At 36.6% G+C, this 21,912-nt stretch overlaps 1 protein-coding gene across 2 annotated transcripts in view; it reads right to left on the bottom strand.

Annotated features, from left to right (window-relative positions):
* The window catches only part of BANK1 (B cell scaffold protein with ankyrin repeats 1), a 394,230-nt gene that overhangs the window by 71,646 nt on the left and 300,672 nt on the right, over positions 1-21,912 (bottom strand). For both annotated transcript variants that reach the window (XR_003568363.1, XM_027853422.1), the window contains exon 8: positions 3,536-3,626. Coding sequence is in view for 1 of the 2 variants with exons in the window: in XM_027853422.1 (XP_027709223.1) it covers positions 3,536-3,626 (91 nt within the window). In the remaining variant the exon portion in view is untranslated. The remainder of the gene's footprint in view (positions 1-3,535; positions 3,627-21,912) is intronic.

Below are 21,912 nucleotides of genomic sequence, written 5' to 3'. Positions count from 1 at the left end.
ACACACACACACACACACACACACACACACACACACACACACACACAGAGGTAGGGCAGCTAGGTGGTACAGCAGACAGAATGCTGGGCATGGAGTCAGGAAAACCTGAGTTTGAATCCAGCCTCAAACACTAACTATGTGACTATGGGTAAGTCACTTAACCTTGTTTGCCTTGGTTTACTCATCTATAAAATGATCTGGGGAAGGAAACAGCAAACCACTCCAGTATCTTTGCCAAGAAAACCCCAAATCAGGCCATAAAGAGTTGGACATGAATGAACAATAATAACAATGTACCAAGCACTATGCTAAGCACTGGGGATACCAAAAGAGACAAAAGTCTGACCCTGCCCCTCAAGGAGCTCATATAGGAGTGATAAAAAGCAAATAATTATGTATGAACAAGCTGTATACAGGATGAATATAGGGGAAAATTAAAAGAGAGAAGTCATTAGAATTAAGAGGGGTTGGGAAAGATTTCCTGGGGGAGCTTAGCTGGGACTTAAATAAAGTCAGGGAAGCTGGTAGGTGGAGATGAAGATGGAGGTCATTTCAGGCATGGGGTAGAGTCAGGGAAAATGCCAGGGGTCCAGAGATAGAGTGTCTCATTCATGAAACAGTAAAGAGACCTATGTCATTGAATTGAAGAGTATGTGACAGATAATAAAGCATAAGAATACGTGAAAGACAAGGAAGAGTTTAGGTTATGAAGGGTTTTGAACATGAAACACATGATTTTCTATGTGATCTTGGATGCAATAGAAAGTCACTGGACTTTACTGAGTAGGGAGGTGACATGGTCAGACATGTACTTCAGGGAAATCATTCTGGTGGCTGAATGGAAGTTGGATTATAGTACAGGAAAACTTGAGGAAAACAAACCCAACAGCAAGCTATTATAATAGTCTAAGAATGAGATAATGAGGGCATGTTCCAGAGTAATGACAGTGTCAGAGGAAAGAGGAAGGCATATTTGAGAGATGCTGCAAAGAGGAAGTCGACAGGCCTGTAAACAACTTAGATATGGGGTATGAGAAATAGTAAGTTCAGGATGAGTCCCAAGTTGGGAACCTGAGGGACTGGAAGGATGCTGTTGACATCTAAAGTAACAGTGAAGATAGGAGGTAGGTAAGGTTTAGGGGAAAAGATAATGAGCTCTGCTTTAATCATGTGGAGTTTCTCCTTGGCCCATTTTCTAGATCAATTTTATTTGATGGTAGAGATCTTAAATTTTCTTTTATTTTTAATCTTTTAAGATTTTTTCTACTATTTCTTGCTTCTAGATTCGCTTTTGTTTATTTTAGTTTTCAAAGATTCCATTAACATGAGTAGAGTTTAATACATTCTGTTCTATTCTTATTTCCCTTCCAATTTTTTTCCTTAAGAGATTATTTTTTTCAAATCTTTTGTTTCATTTCTTCTAGCTATTCATGCAGTCCTCATAGAAAATCCATTTTTTCCTTTGCCTTTCTGTTAGCCATTGCTATGGAGTTAGATTAGCAATAATTTTGATAGCAATTGATGCACGGTCTCACCTTGGGTTTCCTGGATCCTTGTGCTGACCTCCTGGGATAAGAACACTCTGGAATTTTGAGGTGCAGAGTATGGGATATTCGCAACCCTCTCTGGCATCTTAAGACAGTGTTTTAGAGATCATAGAACTCACAAGTCTATGCTTTCCGAGTCTAAGGGTTGGTGCTTCACCAGTACTTGCTTGCTGTTCCTCCATGGGGCTCCCAAGGTCGTCATCCTGGAACTTTTTGACCACCTTATATATCTACAAGGTGGTCAAAGAGCCTTGTCAGGTCCATCTTTCTCATCTCTGTTCATTCTTGATTTGCCTGAGGTGCCCCCTTTTCTATTGTCTATAGACTTATGGCTGACTTTTTGTAAAGATTTGGGGTAAGTGGTGCCACTTACTATGGTTTCTCACTGGATTTCTTAAATATTATTCAGTCTGGAAGTGTTTATTTTTTAAATGCTCTAAGATACCGTATTTATAAATCCTTTTTTGTTAATAAGTAAGCACAGAAATTTTAATGAGATAGGCACTACGCTGTAGTGGAAGAGTTCTAGATTTGAAGTCAGAAGACCTGATTTACAATTCTACTTATACCCATGTGACTAGGAGAAATAATTTCACCTCTCTACATCTGAATTGCCTTACTTATAAAATAGGGTAAATAATACATGTACTACCCTAATCACACAGTTGGCAAATGGTAAATTTGCAGAACTAGGAGTGCTGTACAAAGGTGATATTGTTGTTCAGTCATTTAGTAATGCTGACTCTTTGTGACCTCACAGGCCATAGCTTGCCAGGCTCTTCTATCCTCCATTATCTCTTGAAGTCTGTTCATGCTTACATTTGTTGTTTCCATGACACCATTTATCCATCTCATCCTCTGCCATACCCTTTTCCTTTTGCCTTCGATCTTTCCCAACAACAGGGTCTTTTCCAATGAGTGTATACAGGTGAAGAGTTACTATTATAAGGAATCATTATAATCACTATTATTGCTAATTATGATGATGATGGAAATTATATTTGATCTGTCACAACTTGAGTGGAGATTCCCATCTCAACCTTAGGAAAAACACAAGCCTTGTAGTTTGAACGATGCGTCCTGTGATCACCAGCAGCACCACATTAAAACTTTAGGCTTAGGTATTGTTTTTGCAAAGGAGAGAATCTCTTTGTTTGAGAGAAGTAACTTCTTTAAAAAAGGCTGAATTTGAAAATCTGAAGTTATGAAGTCACAGTAAGTGCCCCAACATATTATTTCTGTTGTTGTTGTTGTTGTATTTTTTAACTAGACCTTTGATGCCATTGGTATAGGGAGAGCTCCAGAAGGAAAATCATCCAAACAATGTTGTTGTGTGATTTGTAGTCTTAGAGAATTTCCTTCTCTACTTCAAAATCCAGGATTATGAAGCCAATCATTGCTAGAGGAAGGAATGGAATCTAGGTCTTCCTGTGTCTGCATTCAGTCCCTTGTTCACTACATTTCATTCCCACAAATGATCAGGGATACATTTATGCTGTTATTATCCCCATTTTATGGATAGGGAAACTGAGGTTCATAGAATTTAAGTGGCTTGTCCATATGGCTGCTTTTGTGCTTCAGGGTCAAATGAGAATGAAATGTGGGATTTTATAACTGGAAATTGCCTCAGAGACCATCTAGTCCAATTTTTTTAAATTTTGTAGAATATGAGGTGGGAGATTAAATAATTTACCTAAGGTCACGTAGTTAGTTAAATAAATTTATAACTTAAATCCTGGTGCTCTTTCCAGTAGATCACATGGTCTTTGGGGAATAATAGAGTGGATACATAACATTTATTTTCTTTAGGGAAATTAAAACCATTCAACTAAGATAAAATGCTTAGACTCAAAGTGGTGATAATAGCTTTTCAAATACAATTTATTACTAAATATATGCATCTCTGCTATGTTGCCACTGAACAGATAATATTTACTCAGATTCTCCACAATGATTAAATTCTACCTGGTAAGAAACATAAAACTTACCAGAACAAAATGGAGAGGCTGCAGGTATCAAATCTTCCATTTTTTCTACATACTCACTTTCAAGACCTTCATTTCTGTTATCTTCATGAATCTGAAAAAAAGAATAATTTGATGTAATAAGCAATGATATTCATTTATTTTGATAAACCTTCATTGTTACATAGTTTATAGAGTATGTGATAGAAAGGTTGTTACCTGGGGGAAAACAGAATCTCTTTTCAGTTTTTAATCAAGTACTTCATCTTGCTTATTTTAGGGATCTCAATGTGCCCTGTTCAATTAACCTCTAATTAAATAGTACAAAAACACATTATCTGTAACAATGCATAATTTAAAAGCATCTACTCAACTGAATGAAAAATGAATGCTACTGCAACTATTCAGGGGACTGGTCATGCTATTCCAGAGAAAAGAATAAAGTATTTCCACAAAGATGCAGATGATTGTGGGAAACATTCTTTTAAAAATTTTATTATTCTTTTAAATTTAAAATATCTGATTTACTTTTAGTGACACAAAGAAGCATGTATGTTAAGTACATGTATTTATATACAATGTTTTCTCAATGAGCTTGTCAAGAGATTTGGGGAAGTGGGTTAATATATTTATCTTTCTGTAACTTCTGGACATAATTTCTACTGCACTTGTAGGAATATATCACAGAGAAAGGAGATAAAACCATCTTTGGAAGTCTTAGGCTTCACATACAATCAGTAGATTAAGTTTCTTAGTATTATTATTACCAATTTGCAGAAAAGAAAAATGGGACTCAAACTGCTCAGGTTACTTGCCCAGGATAACATAACTAGTAAGTGTAAGATCAGATATGAACTTAGGTCTTTTGACATTAAGTTCAGTACGGCCTGCACTATACCTGATACAAATGATTCAGTTATGAGACATATAATAAGTAGGTAACATTTATATAGCGCTTCAAGGTTTGCAAGAGCATTGTATATATTTTCTCATTTCATCCTCAAAATGATCATGTGAGGTAAGCGCTATTATTATCATCTTCATTTTGTTGAGTTTGAGAAGTTACATGACTTGCCTTGGGCTTCACCTAATATGAGTGAGACAAGATTTGAACCCAGACCTTCTGACTACAAATTCAACCCATTTTACACTACTTTACCTAGCTGGTGCTTATTAAAAGAAGAAGAGTGATAGGATTCTAGTAAAGTCCTCTGCTTGAAGGGAAGTAGGCAGCTGAACTCCATCATCCCACATCCTACTCCAGCAGAAACCTAAAAACAGTCAGAAATCTAATGTAAAATGGCAGGAAGTGACTTCAACTCAAGAAGTACACAAAAAATCAGCTAGAAGCCTATGCCAAGAGGAAATGGGCCCTACCAGATAAATAAATATTAATGTAGGCCAACAATAACAGATGGAAACATTCTGAACTTTAGATGCCAGAGAAGGCCTTAAAGCTCTAATATTATGAACTTCAAAAATCTAGGAATGCCTAAACATAGAATCACAAAGATCCAGTGGACCTGAGGTGAGACCACTCAGGGTCCCTCATTCCACCCAAAATCACAATAAGGAGAAGAGTTTGGCCCTAGCACAAAGCTCCAAGTCTGGAATGAAAGCTAGAGAGATGAACAAATCAAAAGAAAAAAAAATCTAACTTCATGACAACTGCAACAATAACTTAAAGGGGAAAAAGTAAATTTTCTCTAAAGTCTACATGAATACCTAGAAAAAATGATGCAAGAGATAAAAAAAAGAAATAAAAGCTCCTTAGAAAAGCATTCAAAAGAGGATAAGAAGCTTATAATAGATGTGTTAACCATTGCTTAAGTAAGAGAAACCCTGAAAAATTAGAATAGACCACATAGAAATCCATAACTTTGTGAGATGGCAAGATATAATAGAACAAAACTCAAAAGTTTAAAAACATAAGAAAATTTAAGGTATTGATTATGGAAAACAAATGACCTGGAAAACAGGTCAAAGAGAGATAATTTAAGAACCATTGGATTCCCCAAAAATCATTATAATAAAAATAATGGACTCTATAATTCAAAAACTCCTAAATGAAAACTGTCCAGATCAATTAGAACAGGAGGATTAAATGAAAATAAAATTCACTAACCATTTCTTGAATGGAACCCCAAAAGGCAGAGTCTTAAGGACGTCAATCAAAATCTAAAATTCCCAGCTCAAAGAAAAAATGTGTAAACACCCAGAAAAAATCACTTAAAGTAGCAAGGAGCCACAGTCAGGATCACACAAGGCCTAACAGCTTCCACCTAAAATGAGAGGAGATCTTGGAATGCAATATTTCAAAAGCCCACAGGTTTACAAGAATAACTTAAACTGCAAACCTGAGTATAATCTTAGAGGAGGGAAAACAAACTTTTGATGGAATGGAGGATTTTAAAGCATTACTCATAAAACAAGATTAGAAATTTTGAAACACAAACACAAGCATCAAGAGAAAACTAGAAACACATATTTATTTGAGCAATTAGAAGGGACTTTATAATGATGAAGGGCTATCATTCTGATAGAAGAAAATGAAACAATTGTCACTTCAAAACATTAATGTTTTAAAGGGCATTGAAGAAGTTAAATAGGACACACAGAGGTCACACAGAACTAATATTAGCTCTTTTCTGCTGGTTTTAAGTGGAGAGAAAAAAAGAGGGAGTAGAAATAATAGTTTTGGACAGACTTTATATAAAGAATTCCAGGTGGACATATACAAGGATTGCATAGGATAAGGAGACATGGATGCACTGTGATCCTCACTCTCTCTACTGAAGAATGAGATAAGAGTAACAAAGTATGGAAGTATTTTCAGTGAAACGGAATTCATTTTAATACCATAGGACAATACAATTTGTTGCCAGAAGGGACTCTAGAGGTTTAATGTTTAACTCTTTCATTTCATAGATGAGGAAACAGACCCAGAAAGGTAATTGAGGTAGTGACTTGGACAGCAGGGATTTTTTCCCCTCTCCCACACTTTAATAGAGAAAACATTCTTGGTGCAATAAATGGCACAATGCAAATAAGAAAAAAATAGTGATTATAAAGTATAGAAAAAGATTGTTTCATATGTGTATGTTTTAGTATTACAGGAGACAATTCTCTTCAAAATCTATTTTGCATATCTCATAAATTAATATGAGAACATCAAGGGAAAAAAAAAACTTGTTTTCTCATTCCAATAACCACATAATGGGCACTTTAAAAAAAATGAGTAAACAATGTGTTTCCTCCAAAGCTCTTGAGTTTTGTTGTTGTGGTTACTGTTTTTTTTAAAATAAGACTTGTACCAGGTTGTTCACAAACCTAAAAATGCTACTACGAGCAATGGCTTTTAAACAAATTATAGTTAATGAAACCCTGGCCAATGTCTTGCATGTACACACACACATATTTGTGTATGAATGATAGAGGGTATAGATATGCTGAACCTGAGGCTTAAATGAATCACTTTGCTTAAGCACAACTGTACCTGTAGGACACACACAGAGAAAAATTAAAAATAATTCCAGAGGGTCCCTTCATAGAAATTTCCAGCTAGCAGACAGAGTTTATTATAGAATGGTAACTTTGCCCTACTTTAGTACTGGATAGTTAATTCCAGCATTGTGCATAGAAAAATGACATTTATATTTGATGATCATAAATGTATAGATACTCATGTTAGCTAGGAAGCAATTAGTTCCTTCAAGAAATGTGAATAATATTTACAGTAAAATGATGACTTTTCCAGCAGTTTTCCTGTCTAATGCCTTAAATGGCAATCATATATACTTATTTTAAAATGTTACCAAGGTTAGATGTTGATATTAATGTATTGAATAAAAACAATATTGAGTTTAATGTCAAATATGCAAACATCACTGGCTAAGAGTCACTGCTAGGGGCAGCTAGGTGGTGTAATGGATGAAGTGCTGGCCCTGGATTCAGGAGGACCAGAGCTCAAATCTGGCCTCAGACAAATAATATTTGCTAGCTGTATGACCCTGGGCAAGTCACTTAACCCCATTGCCTAACCAAAAAAAAAAAAAAAGAGTCACTGCTGATCCTTCATGTCTAACCTTTTCAGCATGCATTATGTGATCTATAGAATCTGATGGTCTCTTTGCCATCTATTTTTATAGGAAACACATCTTCTGGAAAGAGTGTGTTAGTCAATTGCTTTTCTATTCCACTGCCCAATTCACCATCCCTATGACTTCCCAATTCTTCTCTAGACACCACTTTTCTTTGTGTGATGTATTCCTCTCTTAGAATGTAAGCACCTTGAGGGCAGGGAATTTTATCTCTTTGAATATTTTCTCAAGCATTTATTGCAGTAACTAGCATATAGTAAGTGGTTAAAAAATGCATATTATCCATCCATCCGTCCATCATTCATATGCAGCAAAACTGGGTTGATATTGTTGATGAATTAGAAATCAAGGAGATGTCTACTATCAGAAATTCTCTAGGTAATAAACAAAGGAGAGCTGTGATGTAATCATTATGGGATAGTCACTAGATCACTTACCAACTGCCTCAAACTTCACCATCTCAGCAGACATCTTTTTGCAAAAGCTGCCAACCGATGCCTTTATTTAACATAGTAATATAGATGTTAAGACTCAGAAAAAAGAAGAAATGTTTAATTCTTAAATATATCTCCAGGAGTGCATGAGTATTGATTTCCCTAAGATTTCTTAAGCTGATGTGAAAAATCAGAAAGTATTTAGCTTATCAAGGCATAGGAAAGTGCTTGGTTGTTTTGTCTTCTTCAATAGAGATATAGTTACATGAAATGCCTAATTTACTTTGCAAATATAGACATGGCTTAAATCACGAAATCTCCAGGGAGAACACCATTAAAACAGTGTCATTTCCCTTTATAAGCATTGTTGTTAATGTACCAATCAAATAAGAAAGAAAGCCAGTATTAGTTAAGTACTTACTATGTGCTAGAAACTGGACATTCAAAGACAAAAGTGAAAGAGTTCCTGTTCTCAAATAGCTTATACTTTCAATGGAGACAACAACTAGTATATGCATAGGTATAGAACACATAAAATATGAAATGTAACCTTGGAAAGAATGGTAGTAGGAGCTGGGGGGACTGACAAAGTCTTTAAGCAGAAAGAGGTGCTTGAATTGAGTTTCAAAGGCATTCTAATGAACAAAAGTGAGGCAGAAGAGCATACGGCATGGTGCATAGCCATTGCAAAGGCACAAAAAAGGGAGCTGAAATGTTACAAGGAGCGGCAAGTAGGTCAGCATGGATGGGCCATGTGGAAAGGGACTAAATACATGTAAGAAGGCTGGAAAGGTAGAATATGGCCGGGCATGTGAACTTTTGGAGTGGAATTTCATGCTAGAGGTAGTAGGGAGCCACTGGAGTTTATTGATCAGTGGAAGGATGTGGTCAGGCCCATGCTTTGGGAAAGTTACTTTGGCAGTTGTGTGGATGATGATAGTTTAGAGAGGGCAGAGACTCAGAATAGGAAGACCAATTAGGAGATTATTGTAATAGTCCTAGTGAGAGGTATGAAGACTTGAACTAAGCAGCCAGTTGGGTGAGTGGAAAGAAAGATGTATATACAAGACATTTTGTGGCCACAAAAATGATAAGACATGGCAATTGATTAGATATATTGGGTTAGGGAGAGTAAGAAGCTGAGGCTGATGCCAGGATATATTGAATACGATTAGTCTTAACAGTTTAGAGACCTAAAAGTTATCAAATGGAGAAAACCAATATTGAGACAAGTGCCAATAAGTCTCCACATGACTGGGGTGTCTGTTAAAATTGAATTTAACTTCTGGAAGAGCATGGTACTAGGGAGAGAAATTCCAGCTCTGGATTCAGAGGGCATAGGTTCAAATCCCATCTCTGTTACTAACCTTGTGACATGGAACAAATCATTGAAGGTCCTTAGGTCTCTGGTTCTTCATTTGTAAAATGAGGTAGTTGGAGTAAATGACCTCAAATATCTCTCCAATTCTAAATCAATGATGCTATGAATTTAATATCTTCCCATGTGGATGAGTTAAATAATGTAAGTCTTTTTTATAATGATTAAGCTTCCAAAATAATTGAGTCTGGTTGAGATATTGTAGTTCAAGCCAATTTTCCAGAGCTTTGTAAGCCATGGATCTTAAAACTGTCTACTACTTTTATAAGCATAGAGTACCACTGTATATAATGAGAGTAAAAAACTGAAACATATTCTCAAGGGATGACAGTTTTAACTATGCACTATAATTATACATTGACCTATATGAAAGCAATAGGCTGCAAAATCTGGGCTAACATTCCAGTGGAAGATAATGAAATTTGTCCATACCAGCTGTCAAGAATCATGCATAATGTAACACCCCAGCTGCTAATAACAGCAAAAATAAGGTCCCAAATTGTTTTTTAAGGACAGGAGAAGCTGATCTTTGATAGAGGTCCCAGTGTGATTCCTTTGGCTCCAATTATATCTTTAAAGAGAGTTAGTTTTCCCTTTGGCCACACAGGAATATGAACTAGATGCAAACTCAAATAACTTTCCAGAGAATCCTTTTCACACTGGAAATCTGTACCTTGAGAGTAAATTTTAAATAGAACTCCCCTTTCATAGAGTCAAGGACTCAATAGAGAGTGTACATGAGAGTTATGAAGCTGAAAGGATCATGGGGAAAAAAAGGTCGACTTTGTCTTGGATATTGGGAAAAGTCAATGTATGGAATGTGAAAATTTATAAACTCTAGCTCTGTCCAGAAATGGGAGGTAATGAGTTTTCTTTTATCATATTCTGAACAAGAACAATAAGAAAAGATTATCTCATTTTCACAGATGATATGATACTAATTACAAAGCTGTAGAACTGCTTAAGTTCCATTTTCCTTCTATTTTCTTCTTCCTTTTTAAAGAAGACCAATGCTCCTTAAATTGGAAACAGGTAGAACAAACCCAATTAAGAAGGAACTAAAATTCAAGTGCAGAGTACATTCAAAAGTTTCTCTTGACTAAAAGGGAAGATGCATTTTGAGGATGGCAGGAAGAAGTCACAAATTATTAGGTAATGTAAATGGGGCCAGATTACAGAGGTATTTGAAGTACTGGACTTCATAGATAGAGAATTCTGGACTTCATGTAATAGAAGTAATTCAGCAAGCACTTATTAAACACCTACTATATTCCAAGCACTGTGCTAGGTGCTGGTAATGCAAAGAAATGAAAACAAAACAAAACAAAACAATCCATGTTCTCAAAGAGCTCAGAGTCTAATGGGTGAGGGAGGTTCTCAAGACATGAGGAAAATGATATTTTAGGAAAATTAGGTTGGCAGTTGGCATTTATCAGAAATAAGTCAAAAGGAAATAGAAAGATGCATGATAGCTTAAGTTGAAGAACATACTAAGTGATGATCTAGACATGAGTAACAATGTACAAATGACTGTTGAGGACAGGCATGACTAGAAAAACATGGTATTTTGTCGTCAGTCGTGTCCAATTCTTCACGACCCCATTTGGGGTTTTCTTGGAAAAGATAATGGAACAGTTTGCCATTTCCTTTTCCAGGTCATTTTACAAATGAGGAAACTGAGGGAAGGAGGGTTAAGTGACCTGCCCATGATCCTACATCTAGTAAGTGTCTGATGCCTGATTTGAGTCCTCCTGACTCCAGGTCTGGCATTCTATCCACTGTGCCACCTTGCTGCCCCATGTATTTAGAAGGAGGCCACAAAGACTACAAGTACATTTTGAATTTGTAGAATGTTGGAAACTAAGAAAAACAACAACTTAAAGAGAGGCAGTTTGTAACAGGAAGACCTGGGTTTAAATCTCATCTCTTCCATATTAGTTGTGTAGTCATCAGTTAATCTTTTAACTTCTCTGGGCCTCAGTTTCCTTATATTTCAAAGGAGATGGTTGACCTAGATGACTTTTCAGGTGTTTTGCAGCTCTAAATCTTGTGAATCTAAATCTTACGAAAGATTTGTGGGAAACAAACAAATGCAACTCCAGTGCAACAATAATTATTTTTTAACTTTTTTTTAAAATCCAGACAAATGGTTTTACCTAGAGAAAAAAAATGGATATGAAAATCTGAACTAAATCCATAAATGCACATAGTTTTAGATTCCTTTTAAGGCAATTTTCAAACTACCAGATTAGAGCTGGTTTAAAGGCAGAGAAGCCATACTGAATGTTATGAGGAAGCTTTTTGTTAGCTTGTACCTGAGCCAGGCAAAGTCTGTGTGTGGGCTCTTCACTATCAAATGGAAGAAAGCACACATGGTAATGAAGTGCTAGGATTGTTGAGTCACAGTTGTAGGGCATCTCATCGGTCTAATGGCAGAGCAACAGCTGGGTTCTGAAATCTCTTGCAAGCCATAAACAGAGAGCTCTCTGTGCAAACCCAATAATTTCCCACTAAGACTGCACTCAACTATTATTAGAAAATAAGTGTTATCTGATAAAATAAACAGCATGATTCTGTGGGCTTATGTAATTCCAATTTCATTTATGATGATGTTTTGAACCACGAGTTGACTCACTTCTGTTTACCAAACAGAACTGGAAAACTCAATTCTTAAGACATTATGAAGAGGAATTTAAAGCAGAACACCAACCAAGAGGTCCAAAGAGCAAGAGATTCCTTGAAAAGACTTGGTGGGCTGGGATGTGGACTTTGGAATCACAGAATCTGAGGGTCACTCAAATTTAATCCAACTCAAACCTGATAAAATGCTTTCTCTGGAACTTACCTAACATGTGCCTATCCAGCCAATGCTTGAATATCTCCACTGAGGGAGAACTGTTTTAAAGCAGTCCGTTCTACATCAAGTATCAATTAGCCTCTTTGTAAATTCTCCCCTTTTCCTAGTTCTGCCCTCTGTGGCCATACAGAAGCCTAGACCCTCATCCATCTGACGGTTTCAAATAATCTAAAGGCAGCTATCACTTTCCCCCCGAGTCTTCCCTTCTCCAGGTTAAACATTCCCAGTTCCTTCAAATAGTCCTTGCTTGATGTAGATTCAAGGCCTTTCATTTTCCAGGTTATCCTGTTCTGAATGCTTTCTTAGTCAGTATCCTTCTTTGACACCTGGATTTGTCAGTGCCATTTGTGGGTTTCTAGGGAAATGAGGCAGAAGAAGGAGGCAACTACTCATTCTAGATCAGCTCAAAACTTACATAAGAATGGAGGAGTATTTCCAACCCAGCAAAAAACAAAGATACTTTCAAATATTTCATAATTTTTTGGCAACTCTATACTTTAAAGAAAGAAAATTATAGAAAAGAGAAGATAAAATGCCACAAGTTCTCTAGTTTGAACTAGCAGACTTGATATTAAGATAATTGGCCTTTGAGGTCCCTACACATTCTAAATCTATGATCCTATGAAAGATGGATAGGAAACAAGCAAGAACCCCACACTGTTGAAACAAAAATTACTTTAACTTATGATTTACTCAAGGTAACACTTAAAGTAAACAGCAGAGACAGGAATAATTGACAGGTCCTCAGACTCTAAATCTATTGCTTTCTGCTCTGTACCCCACAATCTATTTTTAATGACTTGGAAAAAAGAAATGAAAACAAGTCAGGAGCAATTTTAATTGCTAGTGGTTAAGATGGTCATTAAAAATGGAGGCTCCATCTCATAGTAAGACACATACCCCTCAAAAATAATTACTTTAAGTTTTATAAGATAAAAAAAAAACAAAGATTATAGTCTCAAAGGCAGATAGGTAGTATTGAAAACTTATTACGAATAAGAGATTCTCTCAAAACCATCATTATAAATGACCATTCTTACTGTCCTCTTACTTTCCTTCATACAACACCATTGTTCCCTTAGCTCCTCTGCTATGGGTGAGATATGAATATGCATCAAACTAAATATTAAATTTAAGGCTGTGAAATCATTTTTCTAGGAGGCCTTTATCCTTATCATTCTAGTAGAATTCACATTAGATGCATAAGTGAATGCTATTCAAGGAATATGGCAAGTTTAGACAAGGAACACAGTTTCATTTGCCAAAGCCAACTCAAATGAAAAGAGAATGAAATTTGATTAACTGAATTGAATAACTTGATAGTAGAATAAATCTGCTGAAATCTGTGTAGTCTAGCTGAGGCAAATAAAATGAAATCTTTCTTTTTTTTCTAGTAGAAGAAACAAGTTTTGTTTTTCAAGAAATATTTCCCCTCATTTGCATGCAAAATCAGAATAGAGGTGAATCAATAAAGCCAATAAACTCACTGATGGGAAAAACCATTTTTCTTCAGGCCAACATTCTGAAAGGTCATAGGCTTATAATAGTGAAAACAAATTTTGTTCAAGAATGTCCACCATCAGAATGGCCAGCGTCAGTTCTACAGTAAAATAAGCATCATTCTCCTTCAACTAGATAGAAGGTGTAGGTGTGCTCATTTAATTCTTAAAAGCCACTAGTGATTTCTTGAGCAAATTGAGGACAACTATAAAAAAAAAAACAACCCACTAACTGATAGTCCTAGTCTAAAAGAAATCTGGATTAATTTAGTGAAAATTGAGAAGTACACACAAAAAATATCTACTTCTTTTTTAGATTTCAGAATTTCAATGGTGGGGAACTAACAGCAGGGGAAAAAGATCCTATGAATCTAGGTATGGGGCACAACCATTGAAAGGCATAACATAGAAGACGGGAGATAAACTGATGTGTAGTTTCCAAAACAGGAAGGATCAGGTCAACCCCAGAACAACTTTATACTGTGCTGTGTCTAATTTTCAAATAGAGTCTTAGAAAAAAAAAGATTCAAGAGTTTCTGATTTTAGGATTTAAAAAAAAAATCTTTGCGTACATATCTGCCTAAAAATATCCTTGGTTTCTCTGTTCAGGGCAAAATCTATCAGTAATGCTGTTTTTGTTACTATCATGAAGAAATGTTGATGCTACTGGTTATCAATTTTTTTTAAATTTTGCATGTTTAAGACATTGCTACAGGTATGGATGGATTGCAATAATGAAATTATAGGAACATAGTCTTAGAGTTGGAAGGAAACTTGGTAAAGGTCACTGAGTCCAACTCCCTCATTTAACTGAGGCTGGGACAGGTTAAAGTGATTTGTGCAGGGTCACACAACTTGTGAGTTTCTGAAGCAGGTTTGAACCATGGTTTTTCTGACCCTAATCCCAACTCTCCATCCACTGAGTCACCTATATCATTGAAATATTGAGTTAGGAATGAGGAAAATGGTGGAAACATTTCTGCATATTATTGGAAAGAGAATCAAAAGTGATAGCCAGATACCACCCACTGTGGTGGAATATAATTGAACATTTAGGAACAGGTCTATATGATCCATTTGAGTAGGGAGATCTTGCTGAATTTCCCTTTGTTCTTCCCACAGTGGCTGAGCAATGAACACACAGTACATCCTCTGCTTTGCATTCCCAAACTTTTTTTTTCCAGTACTGGCAAAGATCTTTTTCTCATTAAAAAGCCTGGCTTCTTAGAAAGATATGCAGTTCAAGACATTTAAAATTTTTGTTAAGCAAAAGCAACCTTTAATTAACCCTCTCTGAAAAATTATACTGATGGCAGAAAGTCCTCTGAGGCTTGGCAGTGTCTGTGAACCCTCTTAATAGTGAGCTCGACTTCATTGTCATGACCCCTGATGGTCCCTTATTTTTTTCTTCTGTTTTAGCCCCAGGAAGGCAGATGCGGATGAAATCTTCTGGTAAATCAGTGTCATGCTCAGTGTCCTGGGTCCTAAGTACACATGGAGTTAATCAGTGTGGTTCTGAGTTGTTATAAGTCCATTTCATTTCACTACAATAAGCAGGGAAGTGCCCTGGCTAGGCAACTGATGGATTCCTTCACTGGTGGGGAGAGAAAAGTCATTCATAGACCATAAATGCCGGTCATGCACCAAGAGGGAAATGAGATGACAGACCTGTTGTATCAGCAGAGGGGGCAAAAACATTGATGGGACAGAATCCAGGAGGCGAGTAAAGAAGTGGCTGGGAAGAGTACCAAGTCAATAGACCCAGGCCAGAGCAAGCATGGTCAGGAAATGGAATATAGAATCATAAGAAAGGTAGAGTTGACAACAATGGATGTGAACTCCTAGCTGGAGGTCTAGAAGCAGCTGTGGTTTGCCTAGATCTTAAAGGAACGATATTAGAACCTGGACCTTATGTATAAGGCACTATAAAAAACAACTTTCCAGGCCTGGAAGTACTAACAATGTCATTGTAGGGATGATCTAAACATCAAGAAGCAGAAATAGCAGATAGAGGCACAGTACGTCTAAGGTTGCTGTGAAGATATACGTGATGGAGAACTTAGGGGCCAATGGAGGGATTAAGGAGAGAAGTTATGTGGGATGCATCAGGGATTACTCTGGTAATCTTTTACTTTTACTTTTGATCATTTGCTTTTCCCACTTCTAACAGGAGGAAAGCTGGATATTTTGGGAGAGGGTGCAGGCTGATCCATTTTTAATATTTGGTTTGAATGACAAATATAGTGAAAGAGACCCTTTCCCTAAGAAGATATCCATCTATTGGGGATGGTTAAGTGAATTATGGCACAGGAATGTAATGGAATGTAACTGCACCATAAAAAATGAGCAATATAAAGAATTCAGGATAGCATAAGAATTACATGCACCAAATGCAGAGACAAATCAGCAGAACAATGTACTCAATGGCAGCAGTGTAAATGGAAAGAACAAAAACATGAAATTACACGCCTCAAATTTCACATAATCAGAATTTCAACAAAGGTAGCATCCAGAAAAAAAGGTGAGAAAATGTACTTCCCTTTTTTCAAATGTAGAGGACTGTGGGTTTGGAACATTGAACTCTCAGTGTCAGTTAATGTGTTGGCTAGTTTTGCTAAACGGCATTTTTCTATCTTTTTATTCTTTCTTACAAAAGATGGCTTGCTCAGTAGGAAAGAGAAGAAGGATCTGTTTGGAAAGGAATATGAAGTATCAATTTTTTTTTGAAAATTGCTAATGAAAAAAAGAATGTTTCTTCAGATTTGAGGGGAAAATGATAGATGAATATATGTTGCAATCAGAAAACATCATTTTAATTTCAAACTAAAAGAAAACTAAAGTTTTCTACAAGTAAAAATATATAGGTTTCTTAGTGGCAACATTTACTTGGATAATGTAATCATTTGTAGTAGTGGTGGCATAGGATTGAAACATATCTGGTTTCTATCCTCAGTTCTTCTTCCCAAAACATGTATAGACAGTTGAACATTATCCTCATTTCTTACTCAAAATTTCAATGGATATGCTATCTTATCACTGAAACCTACCTCCATCTCCTCATCTGATTCCATTCTTGTCCACATCTTTCTGCATAAGCTCCATAAAGGATTTACATGATGAGATGGAAGCATTACTCTGATTCTCTTACTATTTGGTACATACCTGTACAGCACTGGGACTGATCCTCTGATGTTGTTATGATAGATAAAGAACTGATCTTTGTATGTATTTGTTTACATGTTGTTCCCCTCATTAGATTGGAGACTCCTTGAGGACAGGGACTGTTTTTTTTTGCCACTTTTTGCCTGGCACATAGTAGATGCTTAATAAATGTTTATTGATTGATCTGAGAGTCAGGGAGATATGGGTTCAGGTCCTACACCAGTGTGTGACACTGGACGAGTTACTTAACTTCTCAGTGCCCTTGCTCACTATAATTATAAGTCACTGAGCAGTTGTTGATCTATAGTTCCTTATCTGTGCTCCCAATAATGATGAAATCATAGGTCCAGTCAAACAAGTCTTCTAACCTGGTGGGTACAAGGAGAGACCTTGCTACACTCCCATATACCATATTAAAGCAGTAGACAGAGAAAGCACACTGCTATTTTTAAAATGATGCTTTAAGTTGGCAGATTGAGTCAGGTAGACTGTCATTTGGCTTATATTTTGTGTCTTTTGCATTCTCAGATCATTGGACCTTCTTGTCCTATGTACCTAATCTTGCACCCAACATTCTGCTTCTGTCTCAGTTCCTTGGATTTGGGTGCTTTGAAGAAACTTTCATTCTGACCTAGGCTGGCTTTTCATTTACACTTTCTTGTATTCTATTCATATCTAGCCCCTCAAATAGCTCTGACCATTGGCATCCTTATTCTCCCCACCACAGGAGATATGACAATACTTATTAATTTCCTAAACCATACTTCAAATGACATTGGTAGATTGTTGCCATGGGCCAAGCTCTCCATCAGGGGGCTCCAGAGGCTAAAGAACTATTAGCAAGAGTTGAATGATTTCTCAGTATACCTGGGTCAGTGCAAGGCACATTTGCCATTTTGTAGGAAGAAAAGTCCTGGTAAGACAACAAGTTGGAGTCAGCTGCTCAGAGAAAGCAACAAATGCAATATCTAAGGGGTCGATGGAGGGGGCAGCCAAAAGACATTCAAGTGTTCCTACCTCAATGTAAGTTGTTTGGGTATCTCCACTAGTCCTTTCAATGACTCTGGGTTAGAATGGCCTTTGTTGTATTTCAATGAGTGAACAGGCTGTCTGTTGGGCCTCCCTTTACTTCAAGGGAATATAGTCCTCTATTCCGCGATATGGAGGGTTTCCTTAAGGAGGCCAAGAAGACTCCTGACACTGCCTTACATTCCCCTTAGAAATGACATTGCTATCCTGCATGCAGGCTAGCTCTAGCAGGAACAAACAGTCAAATGTGCCAATTCTTCATGGAAATTCATGGAACTTGCCATGACATAGCCATATCCTTGCTAATTTGTTAAGAGCAGGCTTGCCCATATCCATCTACAATGAATTAGTCTAGGGATACGTGGCTTCTAACCTCTTCTTATTTATTGCCAAAGTCTGTGCAATTAATCTGACCTTTAGTCTTGGCCAAGGTTGTGATTCATGTCCCAGCATTTTTCTAGTTCAGGTACTAGGAACATGTTACATAATGGGATGAGAAAGGGGGAGATAACTCACTTCAGGTGGGTGCCACATCCAACTGAAAAATGAAGTTTTCAGAAAAGAAGTCATCCATAGAGTGGACTATTGACATAGTGGGAAAAAGGATGAGTGGCAGGTGTCTTCCTTCCCAACCTATCCACAGACCCTCATATTCATAGCTCTCCAATATTGGAGAGCCCTGTCCCTGAGTACTACAATTCCTGATGATGGTTGATTTCAGGATCTCTGTAGATTTTATATATTAGATTCTAGAACTAATCCATTCATTAGAAAAAAGATTCATAAATTGGAATCCATGAACTTATTTTTTTAAATCTATGTCATAATCATATATATTTTAAAACATTATTCTGAGAAGGGGTCCATAGTCTTCACCAGAATGCTGAATGCTGAATGCTTCAGCATTATATACAAAAGGTCAAAGATTGTTGGATAAGAGGCAGCATGTAGATAGCTGGTCTTGGAGTCAGGAAGACCTGGCATCAAGTCCTGTTTCTGACATGCACTAGCTGTGTCACTATGAGTATGCCAATTAACCCTTCAGAGCTCCAGGAAACTCTCCAGCTTTGTGCACCAGCCTGTGAGTAGGAACAAAAGTATTGATTGTATGGTGGGTAAGATCCAAGACTGGGTTTGGAAGGACAAGATTTTCTATAAGATAAAGGGGTAAGGGACTCAAGAGAAGTGGTTTACCAAAGGGCCAAAATGGGGAAAGGAAGGGAGTGTAGTCAGTGCCTGGGAAAGAACTGAGGGGTCAAGGGATTAGAAGTCATGGTGAGAACAAAGAATAGGGTTTGCCAAGGCAGATGTGGAATGACAATAGATTATGATCAGATGAAGGAATTTCAGAATTTGTGAACACAGATATGGAAAATTTATGGGTGATGGTAAGATCAAGGCTATGACTATCCCTGTGTTGTACGGTAGGTTGCCTGAAAAAATGAGTAAGTTGAGGAATTGGTAGATTAGGGTATTGGAGGGAGTATCAACATGTATGTTAAAGTCCTTTCTCCCCCAAGTCTTGCCCTAGTCACTAGGTACTGAACTCATTGAAGAAGGAAGGAGAGTGTCCAGGAGGTCTGTAGACAACAATTAGCAGGATCTTGTTTGGGTGATAAATATTCATTGAATGAACCTTGAAGGAGGAAAAAGTTACTAACTGATGATAGTCTAAGAATATAAATTATATATGTATATGTTTCATATATGTTATATATATGTATATATAATTGATAGTTGATCATTTGGATTGATGAAAGCAGTTTTTATATAAGAAGTGCTCTGCAACCATGAAATGATAGATATGGCCCCCTTTCCACTACCCTTCTCCCAAAAGATTTTGGCCCAGATAGAGCAATTACCCTGAAATTCTATTCCACCTTGCTCTTAGTTGAAACAGTGTCTGAGAGAGGACAAAGCATACTTTCTGAAAGGGCTAGATGAGAAATTAAAAGAAATAACATTGGGAATTAGCCATTACTACAATATTTTTATTAAAGCTGCTGAAGATTTTGAGATGAGAAATCTAAAGTTTGAGATGAAAATGATACTTTTAGGTTATCTGTGATTTTCAATGGTCCATAGTATCCCCATTTTCCTTTATACCAAAATATGTGTATTATTCCATTGACTAATCTTAATTTTATTCCTTTTCCCTCTGATTCTCTATTCAACATTTTAAATACTTCCCCAAAGTATATAGCCTTTGGGCACTGATACTTCTAGAACATAAGACCCATTGTTTCTTGACAGCTTATACCACCTTCTTATCCTTATAAAACACAAAATCTGGTTATTGAGGAATTGACTAATCCAGTGAGGTCAAGAGTGCGATCAATTTTCCTTTATATTTTTATGTGGTCAAAGAAAAACTGTCTAGATGTTCATTTACACTTTATTCATTACCAATTAAATCATGCATCATCATGCAATTTTTAAGAGCTTTTTTTAAAGAGCTTTTCTTATTTCTAAGAAAAATAAGTCATTAAAAAGAATTGTTCATTGAACTGTTTTCTTTTGTTTTGTTTCACTTTAAAAGGCAAATATAATAGCTAACATTTATATAATAATTCACAAAGTTATTTGAATATATCATCTCATTTGCTCTTCAAAACAATCATGTGATGTAGTTATTACTATTAGTATTTCTTCACCATAACTCCTCTTGCTCTGAGAATAGCAGCAAATTTCTTGGTTTGAGAAATTGTTCTCTCTCTCTCTCTGTGTCTCTCTGTCTCTCTCCCAGAATATATGCATTATAATATAGGTATATGCATGTATGTATATATATGTATATATAGTATATATATATGTGTGTGTGTGTGTATATATATATATATATATATATATGATGTGTGTATATGTTTGCACACACACACACACACACAAAAGCACTGGCACAATAGGTAGAATGCTGGGCCTGAAGTTAGGAAAACTCTTCTTCCTGAGTTCAAATCTGACCTCAGACACTTACTAGCTGTGTGACCCTGGATAAGTCACTTAACCCTGTTTGCCTCAATTTCCATATCTTCAAAATGAGCTGGAGAAGGAAATGACAAACCATTCCAGTATCTTTACCAAGAAAATTCTAAATAGGGTTACAAAGAGTTGAACATGACTGAAAACAATTGAAACATATATATATATGTACATATATATGGATATATATGGATAAATATGTACATATGGGTAAATATATATATGTGTGTATGTATGCATGTATTTATCCTCAGCACTATTTAGCACAGTGCCTGAATTTGACCTATGTTTCACAGGTATATGCTCACTTATGTAATATATACAAAACATTATGGTGCAGTGAAAAGATCATTGGAGAGAATCAGTATTGAAATTTAGGTTCTGCCACTTATGTGACATTGGACAATACCCCTAACCTCTCTCACTCAGTTTCCTCGGATGAATGGCCATAGTACAAAGATGAAGATTTGGGAAAGGTACTAGGTTGTTACCATAAATTAGAGTGAAGTCTTTCATTGAGGAGACCCAGCTGTGAACTAGGAAAGATTGTTAATAAGTAGAAAAGGAGAAACCATATCCCTCTACATTGCCACCTGCTGCCTGAGAGATGGGGGAGGAGGGGGGAAGTCTATAAAAGACCCCAAAAGCTCAAGGCCCAGCTGAATGAGTAGAACTGGAGAGGTTTATGTCAAGAACAGGGCCTCTGCTCTTTCTGAAAGAGCATCTCAGATTAGGGCTTTGATTGAGTCTGAAGAAGTCTGAACCAAAATTGGGTATTACAGCTGCTAGTTAGGAACATGTCAGGGTGAACAGATGAACATCTTGGCTGAGTTGTAGAGAAGTCTGGCTTAGTGGTGATGTAGCCTAGCTGACTGAATTTAGTGGATAAATCCATCTAGCTGAAAAGCTCTGCCCTTTGAGAAGCCAACCCAGTCTCTTCATGGAGAGACACAGCCTAGCAAC

The sequence above is a fragment of the Vombatus ursinus genome, unplaced genomic scaffold, assembly GCF_900497805.2.
Source record: "Vombatus ursinus unplaced genomic scaffold, bare-nosed wombat genome assembly UNPS02009975.1, whole genome shotgun sequence".
Lineage (NCBI taxonomy): Eukaryota > Metazoa > Chordata > Mammalia > Diprotodontia > Vombatidae > Vombatus > Vombatus ursinus.
The sequence above is the reverse complement of the archived record's forward strand: the minus strand, read 5'-3'. Positions and strand labels throughout refer to the sequence as shown.